This window comes from Diabrotica virgifera, chromosome 7, assembly GCF_917563875.1.
Source record: "Diabrotica virgifera virgifera chromosome 7, PGI_DIABVI_V3a".
Taxonomy (NCBI): Eukaryota; Metazoa; Arthropoda; class Insecta; order Coleoptera; family Chrysomelidae; genus Diabrotica; species Diabrotica virgifera.
In genome coordinates this window covers 26346810-26371728 of record NC_065449.1, presented here as the reverse complement: position 1 = coordinate 26371728, position 24919 = coordinate 26346810, and the positions used below count along the sequence as shown (strand labels likewise).

Sequence of the window (24919 nt, the reverse complement as noted above, 5' to 3'; positions counted from 1 at the left end):
GGTTTTACACTTCACAATCTTATTCTTAACTTTACAAACTTGTATAATAATAACATTTCCAATTCAGATTTATGGATAGGTACTCAATGTTGTTTTGTTTAAAAATATACTTAATCCAAAATATTTAAAAGAAAATCTCCTAATTTCAGATACCAGATACACGACCCTTACTCTCAAACTCTCAAAGACAACCAAAGAAGAGTACAAAATCAAAACGAGCACCCAAAGCACCCGAATTCAAACCCAAAGCAGAAGACTTAGATGCCATAGTTCCTTACGAAGAGCCAGTAAGACTCAAAAGTAGTGAAAAGAGTAACGATTTTATGAGTAGTAATAGTGTTAGTCCTACAAAAAATTCTAGTGAATCAGGACAAGAAGAAATTAAAGAAATTAAACCAAAATCTTTTACAGGTAAAACAAATGATCAGAGGTAATTTTAGGCAGAAAAATATAAGTTTTTATACACATCTCTCGGCAGGTGTTTCGAGCTTCTTTGGTCGTGGTTTGGTGTTATTTTTTCTGATGTTTCGGCTATTGCTTCTGCAGATATTACCAAACGCGATGTTGTAATGGTTTATTTTATGTATAGAAGATAACTCTAGGTAGAGTATAGGCAACTCAATATTCCGTGTATTCTTTTAATCCTCTTAACGCTGTGGATTAGTCGCAAAATACATTTATGATTTAGGCTATTTTTTTAAGATTATGATGTTTTTTGCTTCGTCTACTATCTTTTTCCTTTCTATCGGTCCTGAATCTTTTCTCTTCAGTTTACAATTTCTATCTTTGATATATCCTATAGTAGTTGGTCCTTCCATCTTATTTTTGGTCTTCCTCTTGGTCTGCTTATTTTTGTTTTCCAGTTTGTTATCCTTCTAATTAGTGCATCTTCTCCTCTTCTTTGTATGTGTCCAAATCATCTTTTGCAGTATTTTGGCTTTAATGAATTCTCCTATACCTTCCCCTTTGTTGTTTATATTTATTATTTCATGGTTCACCAGTCTTCTATATCCCACTTGTACTGTCTTAATAGGCCGTATATTCTTCTCATAATTATTCTTTCAATCATTTTTAGTTTCTCTTCATCATTTTCTTTAAGACGCATTACTTCTGCTCCATATGCTATCAACGGTATAATTGCTACTTTATATAATGTTTGTCGTTGTTTTTTTGTCCTTAAGTTTTGTCTTTAAGTAGTCAGTGATATTTCTAACAAATCCCATACCCCGCTTTGATAGGGAACTTGCACATTTTTTTATTATATAATAATGTTCAGTTTTGTATAAAAATGAGATTTACAAAATTTCACGCTTCAAAAACTCATAATAACTTAGAAGTACAAATTTAAAGTCTCTTTTATCTTAAAATAGTTCAAACGACCCGTGACGTCACAGAGTTTAACTATGTGGTTCCGTTTATGGTTATATATTTACGTATATTCTTCTTCTTCCTCTTTAGTTTATTGGCCTCCACCTACTTGGGTATTTGGCCAGCTCGTCGTCGGGGAATAAAGGAAAAATATTTAAATTCTAATGACATTTTTCGTATGTCGTTGTAATAATATATACAGTTTATATATACAGTTTTTCAAGGAAAGGAAAGAAGGCTTACTATTGAAAATAAAACCATTTTGTAAAAGTACAAATTTTCTATTAATAGTTCAAACGATCAAAAACACTTTTAACGTCACATAACTGTATATTTTACTGACGTTGATAATGTCTAATTTAAAATTATATATTATACAATTGGTGTAGAATGTAAACATATAACCCCGTGACGTCACGACGCGTTTTGGGGTGGCTGGTATAAGTTGAATTTTTAGTCGTCTTTAGGGGCCAAACGAAAGACAAACAAAACTTTTTTATCTTTGATACAGGTTCTAAATTATGTTCTGTTGTGATTTATACCATTTTTTTCGAATTTAAAATTTTATGCAAGTTCCCTATTGTTTCGCTTATTTCTACACTCCTTCCATTTTTGCTCTTCAATAACAAGTTTCAAAAAAGCCCAAAGTTTTTAAAATAATTGACCATCTGAAATACACTTTCAACAATATGTGTACTTCCATTATATATCAATATAATATTATCTAATTGCGTCTATTGTTGATCTCCCTTTTCTAAATCTCTGTTGATAGTGTCCTATCTTTTTTCTATGTAACAATTTAATCGGTTTCTTATGATTATAGTCAGGATCTTACACGTTCTATTCAGTAACATTATAGCTCTATAGTTGTTGCATTTAATTGGATCCCCTTCTTAAAAATTGGTGTGATGTGTCCGTTTTTATATTCTACAGAAATGTTTTCTAAATGTCTAAATGTCTTCTAAATGTTCACTATTAGATTGTACCTCAGTTTCAGCAGCCCGTCTCCTCCATTTATGATTAGTTCGTTGTTAATTTCAACTGCCTCGGAGTTTTCTTTAGTTTTAGTTACTTTACGACATCTATTAATTCTGCATAGGTAGGTAGTAGGTGTGTCTTCCTCTTCATCTCTATTATCTGTTATTTCGTCCCCTTATGCATGTGTCTTTTGGTTGGTTTTTTATAGACCCGTAAAATGTTTTTCCCAATCTTTTCAATCTGTTTATTTCTATAGTTATTTTTTTGGTACTATATTGTTGTTTTATATATTCGAACAATTTCTTCTATCTATATAAGGATTTTTACAGCTGCCGCCGCCTTCCTTCTTTCAACCAACGTCTCCAGTCGTTTCTGTTCTGCCATTCTCCGTCTCTAAGGTCTCGTCTTTCCAAGGCCCCGTCCACTTCATCCCTCCATGATCTTCGGGGTCTACCTCTCTTTTTTCTATTGGGCTCCATTTGGTAACAATTTCTTGTTGTCCTTTGTTTCTAATTGTAATTTGTTGCCTTTGTTCAGAGATCCATGACTGCTTCTTTCGTCTTTAGAGTATCGTGGTTCCTTTCTTTTTGAGTTTACATTTTTTTTTTTGAAACATTCTTCGTCAAACCATGCTTTCGATTTTTTGTCATCTGGGCGTCTTGTAACTTGTTCCGAAGTTTCTATAATGATGTTGTTCCATTTCTTTTCTATAAACTCATTGTTGTATGTTCTGAATTTCTGTCACAATTCTTCAGTCCTCCTCCTTCTGCAGACCTCCAGTGGAAGGTCTGAGGGGAAATGGAGGCAGAGTTTGAGTTGTGTGTTGTGCATACTAAATACACATATTTCTACTGCTGTCATTTTCTTGGGATTATTTGGGATTATGATGGACTAGTCTTCCTTTTCTTTTATCATGTGGCTAACAATAATATTACAATCGACGATGCTGGAATCATATACAAATTCTCAACACTTGTTAAAAACTAGACTTATGTTAAAAAATAGACTTATGTAACAATAACTCTACAATTAATATTTTTAGATAAAATCAGTACATACATGAGCAATGAACAGAAACAGCTACACGCAGAAATGAAGCAAGTCATGAACGACGGAGGGACGAAGTGTTTAAAGAAGGTCGTGCGAAAAAGTGAAGAGGCGATACGAAAAGCTGAAAACTCTGGTGACATTCTTACTAAAGTGACCATTCCAAGATCAGGAAGTTTTCTAAATGCCGGAGGTTTGACTAAGTACAAAAATAAAGGTTCCAGGTAAGATTTTTGGTAATTTAAATTTAAAATAGATACGTAATATGTAGATTACTCTCCAAAATAAGCAGTACTGAAAATTTAATCACGTGCTACACACTACACTACTAAACCGTCAGATTTAAATAGGAAGTTCAACCACGATTTTATCACTTACGCCTTTTTAGTACATTCTTTCACGGTTTTTGCTGTAAATTTTAAAGAACCGCTTGGATTGACATGAAATTTGGCACATGCATAGCTAATGTCAAAGAAAAAAAGTGATATGGTGCCGATGTGTGCTTTTGGCCTGGGGATGAGTTTCACCCCATCTCGATGGTGAAAAAATATATGTCCAAGATAAGTCCCGAAATGGATAAACTACTAAATTTTAAGCAACTTTTGTTCTATAGAGTTTTTTCACCAAATCAATATTTTCGAGTTATTTGCAAGTGAATATGTTCATTTTTCAACAAAATAACCACGTTTTTAGACGGTTTTTCGCAAATAACTCAAAACGTAAGCATTTTGTCGAAAAAAATATTCTCAGCAAAACTATAGCCTATAAAAAATAAAAAAAAAACAGTGTATATGTTAGGTCTCTATACCTAGCAAAAACATAGTTATAGCTAATGAAAAATAGGTTCATATTCGAAAAATTCCAAATAGAATAATTCAATGTGAAATATCCAAATAATAAAGCATTCTTGGGGAAAACACATTAGAACTATTTAAAGTGTTTAAAAAGAGCTTTATTTCTGTTTTTATAAAAAAAAAAAATTCTAGCATCAAATGTAAGCAAGTTACGCTCAAAATAAAGTTGGTTCCTTTTGTTTTGGCAAAAAAAAATCAGGAAGATCACCCCCAATTAGCAACTTAAATGAAATTAATCATTACCGCTTCATAGGTTATTTTACTTATGTTGTGTTTATATGATCTGTAAGTTTCATCGATTCAAAGTGCTTATTTAAAAAAAAAATGGTTTTAAAGTAAAATTTTAAAAAATTTTAATTAAAAAAATGCTTTTTTTCAAAATAACTTAAAAATTGTTAGAGATACCAAAAATCTTAAACAATAAAGAAAGTCGGCTTTACTTTTCTGAATATTTTGTATTTTTTGTTCTTCTGTAAGACAAAAATTGGTTAAGATTCGGTGTTTCCAAATTTGCATACACTCGTGATAAGTGATTCGTTCAAGCTCTTTTAACTACAGCTCTGTCAAAAATAAGGACTTTGAACCGATGAAACTTACAGATCATATGACCAATACATACAAGAGTAAAAAACTTGTGAAGTGGTAACAATTAAGTTCATTTGAAATGCTAATTAGGGAGTGATTTTCCCTATTTCTTACCAAAAAAATGAACCAACTTCATTTTGAGCGTAAGTTGTTTACTTTTGATGCTAAAAAATTAAAAAAAAAAACAAAAACAAGCATTTTCTAAGCACTTTAAAAAAGTTAAGATGAGTTTTCCCCCAAAAAATGCTTCGTTCTTTGGTTATGGCACGTTAAAATATTCGATTTGGAATTTGACGGATATGAACCTATTTTTCATTAGCTATAACTCTGCTTCTACTAGGTATAGTGACCTAATATACAGGGTGTAACGAAAATACAGGTCATAAATTAAATCACATATTCTGAGACCAAAAATAGTTCGAATGAACCTAATTTACCTTAATACAAATATGCACATAAAAAAAGTTACAGCCCTTTGAAGTTACAAAATGAAAATCGATTTTTTCGAATATATCGAAAACCATTAGAGATTTTTTATTGAAAATGGACATGTGGCATTCTTATGGCAGGAAAATCTTAAAAAAAAATTATAGTGAAATTTGTGCATCCCATAAAAATTTTATGGGTCTTTTGTTCCCTTAAACCCCCCCAAACTTTTGTGTACGTTCCAATTAAATTATTATTGTGGTACCATTAGTTAAATTCAATATTTCTAAAACATTTTTGCCCCTTAGTATTTTTTCGACAAGGCAGTTTTTATCGAGTTGCGGCTTCTTTTTTAATATGTTTATAAAAATTTTATGGGGGTTCTGTTCCTTTAAACCCCCCAAATGTTTGTGTATGTTCCAATTGAACTTTTACTGCGGTACCATTAGTTAAACACAGTGTTTTTAAAACTTTTTTGCCTCTTTGTATTTCTTCGAGAAGGCACTTTTTATCGAGATGTGACTTCTTTTTTAATATGGTTCAAAATATACCTAAAAATGTAAATCATAAATAAATTTTCATATTATTACCAAGTCTCCATAATCGTACTTTGTCATATACAAATATGTGGTGGATTTGACAAATATTCGAAATATCTCGATAAAAACTGACTTTTCGAAAAAGTACTAAGAGGCAAAAAAGTTTTTAAAATAGTGTGTTTAACTAATGGTACTACAATACTGATTAAATTGGAACGTACACAAAAGTTTGGGGGGGTTTAAAGGAACAAAACCCCCATAAAATTTTTATGGGGTGTCAACATTTCACTATAATTTTTTCTTAAGATACTACTACCACAAGAATACCACATGTCTATTTTCAATAAAAGATCTCTAATAGTTTTCGATATATTGGAAAAAATCGATTTTCATTTTGTAAATTCAAAGGGCTGTAACTTTTTTTATGTTCACATTTGTACTAAGGTAAGTTAGGTTCAGTCGAACTATTTTTGGTCCCACAATCTGTGATTAAATTTATGACCTGTATTTTTGTTACACCCTGTATAACCATGTTTTTCACTTTTTTACGTGCTATATTTTTGATTAGAATTTTTTTTTTTCGACTAAATACTTACTTTTTGAGTTATTTGCGAAAAACCGTCTGAAAACGTGGTTATTTTGTAGAACAATTAACATATTCACTCGCAAATAACTCAAAAAGTATTAACTGGTGAAAAAACTTTATAGAACAAAACTTGCTTAGAATTACTCATTTTATCCATTTCCGGACTTACTTCGAACATATATTTTTTACCCCCCAAAAAACTCACCCCTAGGGCAAAAGCACACATCGGCACAATAACACTTTTTTTCTTTGACTTGTTAGCTATGTGTATGCCAAATTTCATGTCAATCCAAGCGTGTTTAAAATTTAGAGGTTTTGCAATATTTTACCTTTAAAGAACGTACTATTTTGTGCACTTAAAATGTCATATGATATAACCAAAAATAAATAAAAATTAAGTTGAACCAGGTTTGATTTTCTAAAAATTAAATTTTTCTTATTTTCCGTGACTTTTCCAAGGTAAACTTTGTTGTTTTCACGACCTGTCCTTATGCCTTTTTTGCAGGTTTCTTATCGTGAAAACTCACACATTTTCAGTTGGCATGAAGGAGAAAATGACAATCACTGACCTATTAACCTTACATGTGTAGGTGTAGGCATAAAGTTATACAGTGAGCACGTAAAGGTTGGAATAAATTCATTTTCTCGAGAATGGACGATTTGGGAAAAAAATCCCGAAACAGGTCAATTTTTATTTTTAAATTGCGACTTTTTGGCATATATGTCATACTAGTGACGTCACCCATCTGGGCGTGATGACGTTATCGATGATTTTTTTAAATAGGAATAGGGGTCGTGTGATAGTTCATTTGAAAGGTAATTTAATTCTCTATTCCGTAATATAAACATTTACATAACTATTTACACAGGGTGTCTAAAAAAAAATTTTTTTAATTAATTTTATTGACATAAAAAGAAGAATGCATGTAATTTTTGTTTAGTCCAAAATACATTTTAAGGTTCTTAGAACACAGAAAAAAATGTTTATTTGAAAAATAATCATTGCTTTTCCCTTAAATCAAATGTTCAAATGTAAAAAAATTTAATGTTCAAAAAGAGGAAGGTGAGTGGGCGGCTAAAATGCTAAAACGATATTTATTTGTTAAATAAACTTTATTTCCTGTTTTCTGATAGCAGTAAAATGTATTTTGAGTTAAATAAATTACACACATTCTTCTTTTTATGTCAATAAATTTAATTTAAATAATTTTTTTTGGACACGCTGTATAAATAATTATATTAATGTTTATATTACTGAATAGAGAATTAAATTACCTTTCAAATAAGCTATCACACGACCCCTATTCTCATATAAAAAAATTATAGATGACGTCATCACGCCCAGATGGGTGACGTCACTAGTATGACACATATGTCAAAAAGTTGCAATTTAAAAATAAAAATTGACCTGTTTCGGGATTTTTTTCCAAAATCGTCCATTCTCGAGAAAATGAATTTATTCCAACCTTTACGTGCTCACTGTATATTAGCATAGACAGAGTGTCATTCAGAGCGAAGTGACGACACCATCTTCTTTATTTGGATAAATTCTGTTTCACTCTTACGCATAGTAAAGCTACGACAGTTGTCCTCCCCTTCCGTACCTATACTCACACTTATGTCATCTTAGTTTCTCGATACAATGTGTTAGAAAGAGATGCCGCAAACCAGTCCATGAAATCTTGTCGTCAGGAAGCGCGGAAGGTAGGCTCACTCTATGTTAATATATACCTCTATGGGTGTAGGTCGTAATTAACACTCTTAACACCAGTACTCTTTATGCCAAAATTTAAAAAAGTAAAGTCTATACTCCTCTATCGATTCGTAAAAGGGCATAAGGAAGAAAATTTTCGCAGCACGTGCGGTTTTCTTTATAAAAGAAAATTTAATTTTCATGAAGATTTTCTCCCTTTGGTTTCATCTTTCAAAACTCTCAAAGTCATAAGGAATCATGACTGAACTTATTTCCCTTTCGTCCTCTTCTGACATCCATTCGTTCTTCCACATAAACAAACAAATATCTTTGTAAATAAAAAATTAATAACCATTTTCAATTTCGCTGCAACACGAAACTACAGCCGCATCATATTCTAGTTCAATCAGAGAGTGCTGCAAGCACTTCTACCGGTTTCGAAACTTATTAGTCTCTCATCAGGAGGCACATATGCTGCTCTCTCTGACCCAACCAGGACAAACCCCGGCGTGCAGTTGCGGATTGCAACGAACGAAATGGTAGGCCGCTGTTTGTCCTGGTTGGGTCAGAGAGAGCAACATATGTAATTCCTGATGAGAGACTAATAAGTTTCGAAACCAGTAGAGGTGCTTGCTGCCCTCTCTGATTGAACTGGAATAATGATGCGACTGTAGTATTGTGCAACAAAATTGAAAATGGTTATTCATTTTTGATTTACATGTTTACTCTGATTGGAGTACAAAGGGAACCATTCTCGTTGGAATTTTAACGCGCTGAACAGATGGGACGTGAATTATAAATTGTAAAATTCCCTTATCTTCTTTAGTCTCAGCATCCGTTATGGCTTGAAACTTGTAGAAGCCTCGGAGGTGTAACCAGAGAAGGTTCCCATTGTTTTCAATCTGGTAGGATGTGGAGTAACATTTTTGGTGTTGTGCTATTAGATTGAAAACTTAGTTTTTTTGCCAGCAGTTGCCGCTAGGGCATCCCTGCCATTTCGTTCGTTGCAATTCGTAACTGCACGCCGGAGTTTGTCCTGGTTGGGTCAGAGAGAGAGCAGCATATGTGTCTTCTGATGAGAGACTAATAAGTTTCGAAACCGGTAGAGATGCTTGCAGCACTCTCTGATTGAACTAGAATATGATCCGGCTGTAGTTTCGTGTTGCAACGAAATTGAAAATGGTTATTCATGTTTGATTTACATGTTTACTCTTATTGGAGTACGAAGGGAACCATTCTCGTTGGAACGTTACCGCGCTGAGCAGATGGGACGTGAATTATAGATTGTAAAATTCCCTCATCTTCTTTAGTCTCAGCATCCGTTATGGCTTCCAAATTGTAGAATATTCGGAGGTGTAACCAGAGAAGGTTCCCATTGTTTTTAATCTGGTAGGATGTGTAGTAACATTTTTGGTGTTGTTTTACGTGCTATTAGATTGAAAGCTTATAGTCGAGGAAATTAAGCTGAAAAAATGGCAAAACCTCGCAATTTTTTCGTCCAGCATCGATTTGTACAAAAATTTGGGGTAGGGCCCATTACACCCTCTAGTTCATTTTCTATATTGAGCCGTTGTACGCTTTTGGTTTTTTAAGGGTGAAAACTACCCCTAATTGTAAAAAATTATAAAATAACATTTTATACTTTAATATTGTCATCATTTGGTTCCTATTAGTTACATAATGATTGTTTTATGCTTGTTAAGTTTGATCACCTTTGTTTTGTGATTGTTAAGATATACTATCATAATATTTCAACCCTTAAAACCAACTTTGTTGGAGCTATATATAAAAAATTTACTTATCCTAAAAGAATAATTTCGGCTTGCATCGATTTACATAAAAATTTGGGATTAGGATCGTCTCACCCTGTACTTCATGTTCTATATCATGCTTAAGGGCGTTGATTATTTTTAGGGTTGTAAACTATCCCTTATTGTCAAAAATTATATAAAAACATTGAAAACTTTAATATGGGTAAAATTTGGTTTTGATTGGTTAAATAATGATTGTTATATACTTTAGGACAGTCATGTCAAAGATACGGCCCGCGGGCCGCATCCGGCCCCCGGGCCATACCAATACGGCCCGCGATCGCAATGTGTCACAGAAAGAAGAATCATGTTTTTTAGAGCTTTTAGACTTCACTCGATTGCTCTACGGAAGTTTTAAAATGCGTACACTACACTACATTTATAAGTCATTTCAAAGGCAGCGCGTGCCTAGACAAGCGAGAGAGATAGACAGTAACACCATCTCTTAGCGGAAACACCCTATTATTTTTGTTGAGAACAATAGAATCTTCCATGCGCTTCGAGTCTAGACTAGAACCTTCCTTATCGATATAAAAGAAGTGCGTCGACGTGTCACGTGAGTCAGTTGCGAAGTAGTGGTTGAGAAGGTATTGTACATTTGTTTGTGTCGTGCGTGTGCGATATCCATAATTGTGTCGAGTTCCATATTTGTTACGATTTCGGCATAATGTCACAAAAACGTAAAGTTGATAGTGAACGTAGAGTTTTTCAGTCTAAATGGGAAAATGCATATTTTTTCGTAGAATGGAAAGGTAAACCACTGTGTTTGATTTGCAATCAAACAGTTGCTGTTTGTAAGGAGTTTAACTTGAAGAGACACTATGATACGAATCATAAATCAAAATTCGATTGTTACACTGAAAAAATAAGAATGGACAGATTGTCATCTTTAAAATCTAAACTTCAAGGTCAACAATCGATGTTTACTAAAGCTAATACTGAGAGCGAAGATGCCCTGAAATCAAGTTTTATTATTGCATTAGAAATCGCGAAGAGATCAAAACCTTTCACTGATGGTGATTTTATTAAAGACTGTATGTTGAAAGTTGCCGATGTTTCATTTCCATTTCAAAAGTCAATAATTCAAAATATTTCGCTGTCAAGAAACACTGTTGCTTCAAGAATAAATGATTTATCTCAAAATTTGGTTCTTCAACTGAAGGAGAAAATTAAGGAATTTACAAACTTTTCACTGGCTGTTGATGAGAGCACTGATACTGTTGATACAGCTCAACTTGCTGTTTTTATACGAGGTATTAACAGTAACTTTGAAATAACTGAAGAACTATTAAAGTGCGTTCCATTGACAGGTACTACAACAGCAAATGATATTTATTCTGCATTGGAGCATTTGATGGCAGAATATGGACTCGATTGGAATATACTTAGCAGCACAACTACGGATGGCGCTCCTGCCATGGTTGGCCAACATTCGGGCGTTGTAACTAAATTAAAACAGAAAACATCAGGAAATTTTGTGGGATTTCACTGTATAATTCACCAGGAATCATTGGCATCCAAACATTTAAAAATGGACCATGTCATGCAACCTATAATTAAAATAGTAAATTTTATAAGGAGCAGAGGACTAAATCACCGACAGTTCAGGCAGTTTTTACAAGATTTGGACGAAAAGTTTTCTGATGTCCCTTATTTCACCGAAGTTCGTTGGCTCAGTCGAGGAGTAGTTTTAGAAAGATTTTTTGCATTACGTGACCCTATTCAAGCTTTCATGTTAGAAAAAGGCAACCCAATTGATTATGACAATGACTGGTGGGTTGATTGTGCCTTTTTGGTAGATATGAATAAACACTTGACTGATCTGAATGTAAAGTTACAGGGTAAAAACCTGATTGTCACTCAAATGTACTCATGTATTCAAGCCTTTGAAACAAAGTTGAGGCTGTGGGAAAATCAGGTAAAAAATCAAACTTTGGATCATTTCCCTCATTTAAAATCATTTGGCACAGTGGATCAAAAAAAATTGGATCAATATTCTCAACTTCTGCAAAATCTTATCACGGAATTCAACAATCGTTTTGAAGACTTCCACAAAATGAATGAAATGGAATTCCCAATTTTCAACAATCCATTCAATTTTGAAGCTTCACAGGCACCAGTTCATTTGCAAATGGAGTTGATAGATCTTCAATCGGACAGTATTTTGAAAGAAAAATTTAAAGAGGTTAACGCACTTACATTTTATACACAATATTTCAAGAGTTTGGATAACTACCCGGAATTAAAAAAGCATGCAGCACGCATTCTGTGCATGTTTGGTAGCACCTATTTATGTGAGCAGATGTTTTCCGTCATGAAAATAAATAAGAACAAACATCGCACAAGACTTACAAATGAACATCTCCAATCAATTCTTAAAATAAATACAACGAATATGGTACCTGACATCAATGAGCTTGTCAAAAACAAGAGAAGTCAGGTATCTGGATCCTCGAGCTCAAAATAATTGCCCTCTTTTATAACTTTGATATGATTTTTAACAACCGTATATTATAAGTATACTATTAAATAAAATGTTATAATAATTCAGTACATTTTTTTTTATTTGAATCTGGCCCGCCGACACATTCTGAATTTAATATATGGCCCTCTGCAAAATTGAGTTTGACACCCCTGCTTTAGGATATAATATCATAATATTTCAACCCTTAAAAACCACCCTTAATAACATTACAGTTTTTATACGTAGATATTTTAATAGATCTATACAGAAAAAAAGTAGAATTAAAGAATTACAAAAACATTTATTTACACAAAAACACGAATTTACAAATATGTAAAAATACAAATAGTTTTTTAGTCATCTTCCAGTATACGAACCGGTTCTGTGGTATTATACATACATTGAAAATTATCCATAAGCGGACTATCCGAATTTTTCGAAAAAAAATTCTTTTATAAACATAGCTCCTTCATTTTTGGCGATAAAAAGTTTTTTCAAAAATGACTGTACGATTTTTGAAGAGTTATAAGTCTGTGTAAACTAAATTCCGTAAGATCCCTTAGTTTTTAATTAGGATGGGTTTAAAGGGCTAGAATAAGGGGGTGTTTGCTCGTAAATAGAGGTTTTAAACAGCTGTATCTCCCTAACTGTTCACTGTACTGAGAATCTATGTACAAAAGAATTTTAGGTTTTAAAAAAGCTACAATTTAGTGGTCTATCATTTTTTTTGTGTCTCCAGTATTTTCGGAGATATTTTGAAGTAAAAAGTGAAAAATGGGAAATTATAAAAAATAAATTTTTCTTTAAACTCCAATTTTTCCAAAATTAGGCCTATTAAATAGGTCAAACTTCTTGAGTGTATTGATAATACAAATATAAAAGGAATTACAGAAAGGTGAAGACTAATTTTTCATTAGTAGGGTGGTTAGGGGGTTGTTTTCACTGATTTTTTCATAGAGAAACGCAGGTACCTACCTTTTTTTTATCATAAATAGCTTAATTTTCAGGCTAGAAACTTTCTATTATTATTTAAAAGGCCTAACTGTATACTTGAAAAAATATTATTTAAGTTTTTCTCGAAAAATGCAAAGTTTTTCCGTTATTTAACTTTGAATATTTCAAATTATGCATTTGACGAAAAAGCTAACTTTTAATATGCCGGATCTCGGTTTGTAGTGGTCTTAAAGATATTACAGAAAAATAATTTGGTTTGTGTTACTAAAAGATACAATTTTGGTATCTATAGTTTTTTTGATTAAATGAATATTTTTCGAGGTATTTTCAAAAACCCTCAAAAAAAGTCGATTTTTTCATCGAAAAACTGTTACTTTCAAGCGCGAATAACTCGAAAAATATTAGTTTTACGAAGAAAATGTAAAAAACATTTTTTCTTAGAAGCATTGTTTACATCGATTTACATGGTTAAAATGTAATAAAAATTCCCGCCCCCGAGATGGGGTGGCAACCACCCCCAGGGTTTTAGCGTACAGCGGCATGATATAGAAAATGATCCTTGGACTATTCCCTACCCTCTGTGAAAATTTCAAGTAAATTCATGCTGGACGAAAAAATTGCGAGCTAAAATGCTTCATTTCCTCGACTATTAGTTTTTTTTAATATCTTTGTTTTATAAACTTCATTTTCTATCCCAACAATTATCTTGATGAGCTTTCAGTCCAAAACTCCAAAAATATTGACTTTTCCAAATATCTAAACAACATTTTTGTTTTAAAATTCACTATTCTAGCGATTACTATGGTTTTTTTTATAAACATTTTCCACCCCCGAGTTGGTAATTACCCCCAGAGGAAAAGCATACATATATTCGCATAGAGTAGAGTATAGTTTGATCTTTAAGCTATTCTCTACTTATTGTCAAAATTTCAAGCAAATCCATGCATAGATATATAAAGAATTCTGAGCACAAAGCCTTCAAATCCTGGACTATTTATACCTTACCTTATAACCTTACTTTATTTATAACCTTACATATTATTCAGCAAGTACCAAAGTTCTAAATATTCAGGGAGTTGTATTACCTACATTTTATCTGTAGGTGGAATATAAATATAGGGCGTAAGGCACTTATGGCATAAAATTATTTCTGTCCTTGTTTTAAAACATTTTTAAAACCGCTGACCCCTGTCAATTTTTATTTATGCACTTTTTAAACATAAATTTTGATGTACAGGGTGATTCATACAAGCCTAGCATAGTCCATAATATTTGTTTTTAATGGAACAAACATCCTGTATATTTTTATATTTTAAAAGCTGCCGAGCAACCTGAATACAACGAACTAAACCATAATATAGTGTATTATGAATAGTACATGGTGAAATTTTGAAATTATAATGCATGGAAACCACCTATGGAATAAAATAATTGTTTGTGTCCTTATTTTAGATAATTATAAAAAGCGCTAGGATATAATCAACTGTTAAATTTAGAATGCACTGTTTAAGCATACAGAATGATTCATGCAAGTCTAGCATAGTCCATGATCTTTAATTTTAATGAAACACCCTGTATATGGAAGATATAGATGACACCCAGTTTGGTTTCAGAGGAAGACTAGGAACGAGAGAGGCTCTGTTCGCTTTTAACGTTCTCGCGCAAAGACGACTAGATATGAACCAAGATCTCTATGTTTGCTTTATAGATTACCAAAACCCTTTTGATAGAGTACAACATCAAAAACTCATAAAATTTTTAAAAGAGAAGAATGTGGACAGTCGATATATGCGGGTTATTGTCAATCTGTACCTACTGGAATAAAAAAGCAACGGTTAAAATAGAAAATGTCGAAACAGAGGCCATAAAAATCATGAGAGGTGTTAAACAGGGTTGCGTGTTGTCTCCATTGTTATTCAATCTGTACAGCGAAGCTATTTTTAAGGAATCAATATCAGAGGAAGAACAGGGTATATCAATAAACCGAAAACCTTGAACAACATAAGATTCGCAGACGACACCGCTATTTTTGCAGACAGTCTAGATGCACTGCAACTATTAGTAAATAGATTACATCAAGTCAGTATGGACTATGGACTACAAATGAACGTTAAAAAAACCAAGTTCATGATTATTTCTAAGCAACATACAGTAGGAAGGTTGGATATCGAGGGAAAACAAGTAGAAAGAGTGAATAACTACAATATCTGGGAACCTGGGTAAATGAAAACAATGACCAGGGTAGAGAACTCAGGACACGCATTAAAATTGCAAGACAAGCATTTATAAAAATGAAAAAGAAGCCTTTGAAATGTGGTGCTATAGAAGGATTTTGAAAATACTATGGATCCAACGAGTTACAAATGTAGAAGTGTTAAGAACGCTGCAAACGGATTGCGAGGTGATAAAGAACATCAAAACAAGAAAGCTAGAATATTTAGGTCACATTACCAGAGGTGGGAAATATAAGATATTAAGGCTCATAATGCAAGGTAAAATAAAGGGTAAAAGATCTATAGGTAGAAGAAGAATTTCCTGGCTGAGAAACTTAAGAGAGTGGTATAGTTGCAGCTCAGTTGATCTTTTCAGAGCCGCCGCCAATAAGGTACGGATAGCTGTGATGATAGCCAACCTCCGATAGGAGAAGGAACTACAAGAAGAAAAAGACCCTGTATATTTTTATGTTTTTAGATGTTTCTAAACCACCTCTCATCTCAAAAAAAGGGTATTTTGTAGGGTCTATTATGAATAACACAAGGAATAAAAAATATACAGGGTGATTCATTAAAACTATATAAAGATCATTGACTTTGCTAGACTTGCATTAATCACCCTGTACATTTACATTTATGTTTAAGTGCCCATTTATATATAAAAATCGACGGGTCTTAGAGTTTTTTATAAGTTTTTTTGAAACAAGGACAGAAATAATTTTATTCCCTAAATGCCTTTCACACTGTATGTATATAGTGATATAAAACATTCGCTTCATCTCAGTAAATGTTGAAAAATGCATCTATGAAAATAGTACATTATATACCGCGGGACTGAAGTAGTACATTTAATCCTGAAGGTAAAGTTTATGGCCCGACCGCAGGGAGGGCCATAATTTACCTGAAGGATTAAATGTACTTCAGTCGCAAGGTATATACGATACTTTTCGTACTTCCGGTATGATTTTATTAATTATTTCAATAATTTCAATCAGTTTTTTCTCTCTTCAACTCATTTAATAAACTGTCTTTAAAATAAGTTACCATAGTAACATTGCGTTGTGACAGTTATAATTTAGAAACATTGTCATTACTAGTGTCATTGTAAAGAAACATTGTTATTGATAATTATTGGTATCATGAGTGAAGAAGGTGTATCTGATATTGATAAAAGAGCAGCCGAAGTAGGTGAAGAATTGTTACCACCGAAATCTAGAAAACTATACGAGCAGCAGTACGATGCTTTTAAAAAGTGGTGCCGCTTAAAAAATGTGAGACAACCTACTGAAAATGCGCTGTTAGTCTACTTCGATGATAAATCAAAAGCGGTTTGTGCCTCAACTCTCTGGGCACATTACTCAATGCTGAAATCGGTTATTAACATTAGAGAAGATATTGATATAAGTAAATTTCCAAAATTATTAGCTTTTTTGAAGAGAAGAAATGAGGGATTTAAGCCAAAGAAGTCAAGAATTCTCACGTCTGAGCAGGTAGATCAGTTCTTACGGGAGGCTCCGGATGATAAATATTTAATGCTTAAGGTAAATTTGGAAATTTGTTTATATTCAGAAATTTTAAGAAATCAATTTTTTTGTAGGTTGCACTTATTTTGGGCGTTGCGGGAGCTTGTCGTGGAAAAGAGTTGGTTGATTTAGAAATCGACGATGTGAGAGATTTGGGCGATTCCTTCCTAATTGCGATTAGAAACACCAAAAATAAAATTGACCGAAATTTTGTGATCAAAAATTCAGAAAACAGTGCCATCAGTTTTGTGGCGATATTTCGGAAATATGTGGCATTGCGAAAGACAGGGACAACTCATTCAAAATTTTTTGTTCAATACATCAACAAAGAATGTACTACGCGAGTAGTAGGAAAAAACATGTTTGGTACAATTCCACGGCAAATAGCAGCTTTCTTGAAATTAGAAAATGCGACGTCTTATACGGGACATTGTTTTAGACGCACATCTGCGTCTTTGTTAGCTGATTCGGGAGCAACAATAGACGTGCTGAAGAGACATGGAGGATGGAAATCCTCCAACGTGGCCGAGGGATATATTGAATCGTCTATTAAAAATAAACAAAAAATTTCAGATAAAATATTTGGTCAAGTCGCCGATTCGTCCACTATAGTTATGCCACAGTCCTCATTCTCGCTTCCTGTTTCCGCAGGATCTTCGAAACAAACACCAGTTCAATATGAAAAGGACCTATCTGTTACTCGTCAGTTACCTGCTGCATTAACCCAGGAAAGACTGGTCAATATGACGAACTGTCACAATATTAATTTGAATATTAACGTTAATTACCATTCTAATTAATTATATTTTTCAATAAAATATCCCTTAAATTCGTTTGTTTGTGATTTAATCGTTCCGGGAGTTTCGTCAATATTTAATCCCGGAGGGATTAAATGTGACACTTTAGTACCTGTCACAAGGGAGTGAAGTTGTCACTTTAGGCCCGGAAGTACGAAAAAGGTCTTATGCATTTATAAATGATTGGAGGCTATTTGAAAAGATTAATTTTAATTCAGAAATCTTTGATAAAATGTCTGTAATGCAAAAATTGCAAAGGTTTTAGTACTTTTCTTCAACCACACACAGAAATCATAGCAAATATTTTAATAAATAATCCCATTACAATAATTGCCCAGGTCTTTGTATCTATTGAAGTAAATTCATTAGTTAACAACTCGTTTACGCTTCGATAGTTTTTCTTCTGTGAAGGAAGGCAGTAATTAGTGAGTCAGTCAGTCAGTTCATTAAGGCGTTTCTTGTTAAAGCAATAATTAGCCAGATATCTAACTAATGTCGTTAATTTACAGACTTGTATTGATAAAATAACGGCCATTTTGCTTTATGTCTGGCATTGATTGGTTCGGCAGATGTTCACAAACAACGGTGGTTTATAGATGAATCGACATCACGTTTTGGAGTTTTGTTGGATTTTTCTTTATTTACGAAAATAAATCCGCATTAAATGCTAAAAGACGTAAACGGAAAACGCGTATAGAACAATTTGAATCTATCTTTGTTGGCTTACGAGGGGAGTTCAACAAGTTTCACGACTGTTGTTTAAAAGCTCTATTTAAAAATATTTCAAATCCGCCTCTAGTATCGTCGGTTATATGGAATACTATAACCAGCAACAGTACCATTGGTCTCCAGCCCGGACAAAGAAGAAGAGTAGAAGAAGCAGGCAAGTTCCCTGCTGTACTTAAAATTATTATAATTTGCCAAGAAGTTCAAACATTGCCACATATTCAAAACCGGATCTAATGAAAAATAATAACATCAAAGATAAAGTTTAAAAAAGGGCCTAGCCGGATAAGATGATGAAAAGTGCCCCCAACTCGATTCGAATTTCATATAGGTCGCCGATTAGCATATATAGTGAAACCCACTTTCTGAAATTTTTAGCCCCCTAAGTGGTCATGTGACCCAGCTAGAGCCTAATGAGGGTTTTTATGTTTTTATTTTTTATCTCAACCGCATCGAGAACTAGCGAAAAACTTTAAATAAAAAAGTTGTAAGGTTTAAAAAGTTCTGTCCGAAAAAAAATTTTTTTTAATTTTTGGCGGGAAATTTAAATTTTAGAACGATTTTAAAATTTTAAATGAGTATAAAAAAATAACTAAGACATTCGTTTTCACGAAAAAAATATATAACGTGTATTTTTGCATAATGTTTCACCCTGAATTTTTTCAAATTTTTAAACATGGTGAAACGTACCTTTAAAAAAAACCGCATTTTTTCGGTTTTTTTTCGTTTTTTGATACAATTTTATACATCTTTTTCAAAAAAGGTAACACCGTTACTAGAATTGGTAAAAACCTGAAAATTAATTGGGGTTTGCTTAATAAAAATTTTTTGTAATGTCATCCATTTTCAAGATACAAGGCGTTGAAGAAAACAAAATTTTACACATTTTTTACGATTTTGCCGAAATTACTGGCAGCATTGTAATACAATTTGGCGAGTTTTAAGAGGTAGTTGTTGTGCATTTTTTGACATACAATTAAGAATTTTATATTTATCATTGGGGCGCATAGGGGTAATGGTCTGAACTTTTTAAAGAAAAAAGATAGTACGCCACTGACATATTTCAAATTAACAATCGTTTTTGAATGCCTCGTTCAATTTGTGACAAAAAATCTATCTTCCTATTTTTTTATACGACGAGCCATTTTTATTCAAAAAATAAAACATCTTACCCTTACAAAGTAATCGAACTTCTAGTAGTTTCTACATATTGCTCGTACATCCATTATAAAAACTAATTCGAATACTTAAGATATTTTATTTTTTGCAGCAAAACGGCGCGTCGTATGAAAAAATGAGAAGATAGTTTTTTAATCGCAAATTAAACGTAAAATTCAAAAATGATTGTTAATTTGAAATATGTCAGTGGCGTACTACGTACATCCATTATAAAAACTAATTCGAATACTTAAGATATTTTATTTTTTGCAGCAAAACAGCGCGTCGTATGAAAAAATGAGAAGATAGTTTTTTAATCGCAAATTAAACGGGAAATTCAAAAATTATTGTTAATTTGAAATATGTCAGTGGCGCACTACGTACATCCATTATAATAACTAATTCGAATACTTAAGATATTTTATTTTTTGCAGCAAAACGGCACGTCGTATGAAAAAATAAGAAGATAGTTTTTTAATCGCAAATTAAACGGGAAATTCAAAAATAATTGTTAACTTGAAATATGTCAGTGGCGTACTATCTTTTTTTCTTTGAAAAGTTCAGACCATTACCCCTATGCGCGCCAATGATGAATATAAAATCCTTAATCGTATGTCAAAACATGCACAATAACTACCTCTTAAAACTGGCCAAGTTTTATTACAATGTTGCCAGTAGTTTCGGCAAAATCGTAAAAAATGTGTAAAATTTTGTTCTCTTCAACGCCCTGTATCTTGAAAATGGATGGCGTTACAAAAAATTATTATTAAGCAAACCCCAATTATTTTTCAGTGTTTTACCTATTCTAGTGACGGTGTTACCTTTTTTGAAAAACATGTATAAAATTATATCAAAAAACGAAAAAAAAACGAAAAAATGCGGTTTTTTATTTTTAAAGATGCGTTTCACCAATTTTAAAAATTTGAAAAAATTCAGAGTGAAACAATATGCAAAAATACACGTTATATATTTTTTTTGTAAAAACGAATGTCTTAGTTATTTTTTTAAACTCATTTAAAATTTTAAAATCGTTCTAAAATTTAAATTTCCCGCCAAAAATTAAAAATAAAATTTTTTTCGGGCAGATCATTTTAAAGCTTACAATTTTTCTATTTAAAATTTTTCGCTTGTTCTCGATGCAGCTGAGATAAAAAATAAAAACATAAAAACTTTAATTACGCTCTAGGTGGGTCACATGACCACCTAGGGGGCTCAAAGTTTCAGAAAGTGAATTTCACTATATATGCTAAACGGCGACCTATATGGAATTCGAATCAAGTTGGGGGCACTTTTCATCAGCTTACCCGGCTAGGCCCTTTGATAAAAATAAAACAAAAAACTACTCTGCGTTCCACGGTCACCTTTCAGTACAGACTCTTATAGAGAACAGTGTTACCAAGAGATATTAATATTTATATTAAATAAATTTTAAAGTATTTTTATACCTCACTTGGTCTATTAAATTTGTCAGTATGTATGAGAAATCTTGTAAGCTGTCAAAGCAAAGGGAGTTTAGCTCGGTGGTAGCGCGTTCGACCAGAGATCGAGAGGTCCCTGGTTCGAATCCGTGTGTTATCTAACTTTTTTTTTATTTTTAATATTGTTTTAATAAAAAATTTTGGAAAGTAGTAAGTAAAAATTAGTTTAATCTTTAAACACAAATAACCTGTTGAAAGTATATTTATTTCGTTGAAATCATATAATGGAAGTATAACTTCTTACCTGCGTACAAAGTACACGTGTTAAAAAGTACATTTTTAAGGCACTCATGTGAATTGCAGAATTCGCTTCGCTCATTACTATTCGCTTCGCTCATTCTGCAAACTTTCACATGCGTGCCTTAAAATTGTACTTTTAACAGTTAGGTATATCATAAATAACTATTAAATATAGAAATATACTATTAATCACAGGCTAATTATAATTAATATTCAAATGTTATATCTTTAATATCGTATAAATATCTTTCATAGTACCTATCTATGAATTATTTAAAAATAATAAAACACACAAATTTTCAAATCAAGATGTTTTGGACTTCTGGAATATTCTATTTAGACGGACTTTAAGTTCGTCTGCTTAAAACCGGCAACACTGAACTGCAAGGTTCCATAAGTTTTATATTGGGATATGCTGCCCACACTGCAAAGTGAGTGCGGAACGCAGAATAGAAGTCCCAAAATAGTAGCCGTGAAGAATTTAAGGCAAAAATAAGTTGTAGAGATATTAACGGTAAAATTTTTCATGACACATACTCAGTTCTTGATAGTAATTGAGTCTTGTGGGGTCAACTGTAACCTTCAAACCCGTTAACAAAATGATATATTATAACAGATTAAAAAAACAACTGCATAACTGTTTCCTAATTGTTGCCCGTGAACTTACACCGGAAAATGGAAAAGCAAGTCAAAGACAACTTCTCTGCTACCTAAACTAGAGTAACTGAGAAATAATCTCCCCAACAAGACCTGCATATTATCTTGGGAGATTTCAATGCAAAGACTGGGAAGGAGGTAGCATACAGACCAACAATAGGTAACCATAATCTCCATGATGTCTCCATCGTTGGAAATGAGGGTTTCCAACCATGGTATCACAAGAAATCAGATCGATTATTCTCTGGTATATGCCAGGAGGAATAGAAGTATAGCGGTACGCTTTAATTACTATTTTTGCTAATTTTATTTTCTTAATTTTTGATAACTTTTCTCAAAACGAAACGGCATTGGTCACTTAAAATCCACAGGTGATATACAAACCATATGCCGTTGATTTCGAGAAACGAAATGTTATCCCTAAACAGATTGCGTAAGATTAATGTTTCTTTCAAGAAAACACTAATAGATTGCGATGTCCCCAGAGTGCCACACTCGTTATGTCAATTTCTTGAAATACAGCCTTTAAAAGGCAGATGCAGAATTTATCGCCCTTTCTGGTCATTATCTCAAAACCGCAAAACCAGTTGACATAATAAGTGGTGGTCCGGGGCCAGTCTCTACACATCATGCAAACGATGCAGTCAAACCCTCGGCTCGCTAACAATCAACCTTCTTTCGAGATATAAGCAAACACACCGCTTGTTCACCCAAAATAAATAAATATATTACTGTTCGTCGTTACACTTATTTTTATTATTTTTAATTAATTCCGTCAACCCCCCCCCCAACGGAATAGAAGCCTAAGTGGGGCGGATGAAGACACGGATCATTTTCTGGTAAAAACGAAGTTAAATCAAGAATAGCGTAGTTAACAATCCAGAAGAATATGCCAACAACAATATGAAATACCGAAGTCCTGCGGGATAAGTGAGCTAATTCTTTAAAGAAGTTTTAGAGACCAAGGCCGGCTACCCGCAAAAACAGAAAACTTCCTTCAAAATGACAGCTTATTACTGATGACAAGGACATCCTAAAAACGTGTCAGTAATACTTCTGACAACTGGTAAACGACAAATCTAGCAGAAATACATCAAACATATAAGTGTATACACATAAAATTTTGACAAACGCTAGGCCCATTTTAACCATACACATACATTTTAACCACAACTTTGCAACTTAGCTCTGGAACACATACTCAGAAGTAAAAGAATCGAAAAACCGACTACAGTATTCCATCGAAAAAGACCAAACTTACTGTTGGCATTTGCTGACGATATAGTCTAATGGGAAACACTGAATCAAGGATGAAGGAGACTTTCGTCAGGTTCGAGAAGAAAACAGAGAAGATAGGGCTCCTAATCAAAGAAAACAAAACTAAATAAATGTAAATAGGCCGCAATAATCGAAACAGAGCGCTACTATCGATGACTTTAACTTTATGTTCGAACAACAATATCTAACTGAAGATAATAACGGATCACAATAAACAAACAGTAGGATACAACCGACAACAGATTTCTTTGTGCCCTTCAAAACCTTATAAGATCGAAACAACTAACATGTAAAAAGGTACAACTATATAAAGCAATCACACTACCTGCAGGGATGTATAATAGCGAAACGTGGACAATAACAAAGCCAAACGAAAAACGAATACGTGTTTGAGAAATAAAAATCTTAGGATCTTTGGGACTGTGCTTGATGGAGCAGCAGGACAATACAGGATAATAACTAACAAAGAGCTCGAGGAACTATATAAAAAACCCAAACAAAATAAAAAAGTGCAGAAGACTCAAATGCGCAAGACACCTCAGAAGACATTCTGACGAAAGAATAGTAAGGGTGTTATGAGAACAAGTCCCAACTGAAAGAAGACCACGAGGACGACCTCAATACCAGTAGTGGGATAATATAGCAGGAGACCTTAAGACTTGGAGAACTGGATGGGGAATGCTCAAAAGACAGAGGTTACTCAATGGAGGTATGTTGTCAAGTCAGCTAAAACAGACCAAGGGTTGTAGCTCCACGGAGTAAGTAAGTATATAAATTCCACGTACAGGTAAATGTACAACTGTCAATTTTTAATTGTAAACTTGGGTAGTGGCTGTTTGTCTATGCTTGCATAGTACATATGTGGGTACTGCCTGTTTGGTTGTGGTTTGATAATATGTAAAGGAAAGGGTTCTTCAAAGAATTAGTTGTTGTGGTTCCCTGCTATTAGAAACACTTCCAGACTTTCTTCTACTATTCAGCATTATGTTGAGCGTATTGAACATGTTTTCTGTCTAATACTTAGCCTACCGATTTACATATTTCATACCGTTTTATTCAGTTCTAAGAAGCGATTTAGAGTTTACACAATTGTTGCATTTTCAAAGTCATATCTTTTTATAAGTTTCTTAGCATTATTTCTTGTTCCAGAAGCAATGACCAAGGAAGCGGAGGATCCCCACTTGGCTTCAAAGAAATATTTAACGAGCTATCACTGCAAGAAGGCCTCCATTCCTTAGACGACATCCTGAGCGTCATCATTGACCCCGAAGGCATGTCGTTCAATGATCTCAAACCCATTTATAAAGAATTTCTTCTCAAATTATCAGTAACGCTCACGAAAGATGAATTATATCAACGGTCTAAGTCAATTATGAGAAGGCAGAAGAAAAAGTTGCTGAGGAGAGCACCGCAGCAGAAGCACAGGATAAGCATTGGAGGAAAATTTCGGAGACTGAAACATATTTTTCAAAAAAATTTGAAGATAACTATTAAGAAGAAAATTAAACAGGTAAATAGTATAGTACAAGACATAAAAAATATCA

The 24919-nt window shown here is 33.1% G+C and overlaps 1 protein-coding gene across 1 annotated transcript in view; it reads left to right on the top strand.

The window, feature by feature from the left end:
* Nucleotides 1–24919, top strand: part of LOC114328695 (uncharacterized) — a 100969-nt gene that overhangs the window by 33129 nt on the left and 42921 nt on the right. Inside the window, 4 exon segments of the mRNA XM_050656105.1 lie at nt 150–411; nt 3389–3617; nt 17270–17275; nt 24528–24875. Coding sequence (XP_050512062.1) covers nt 150–411; nt 3389–3617; nt 17270–17275; nt 24528–24875 — 845 coding nt within the window.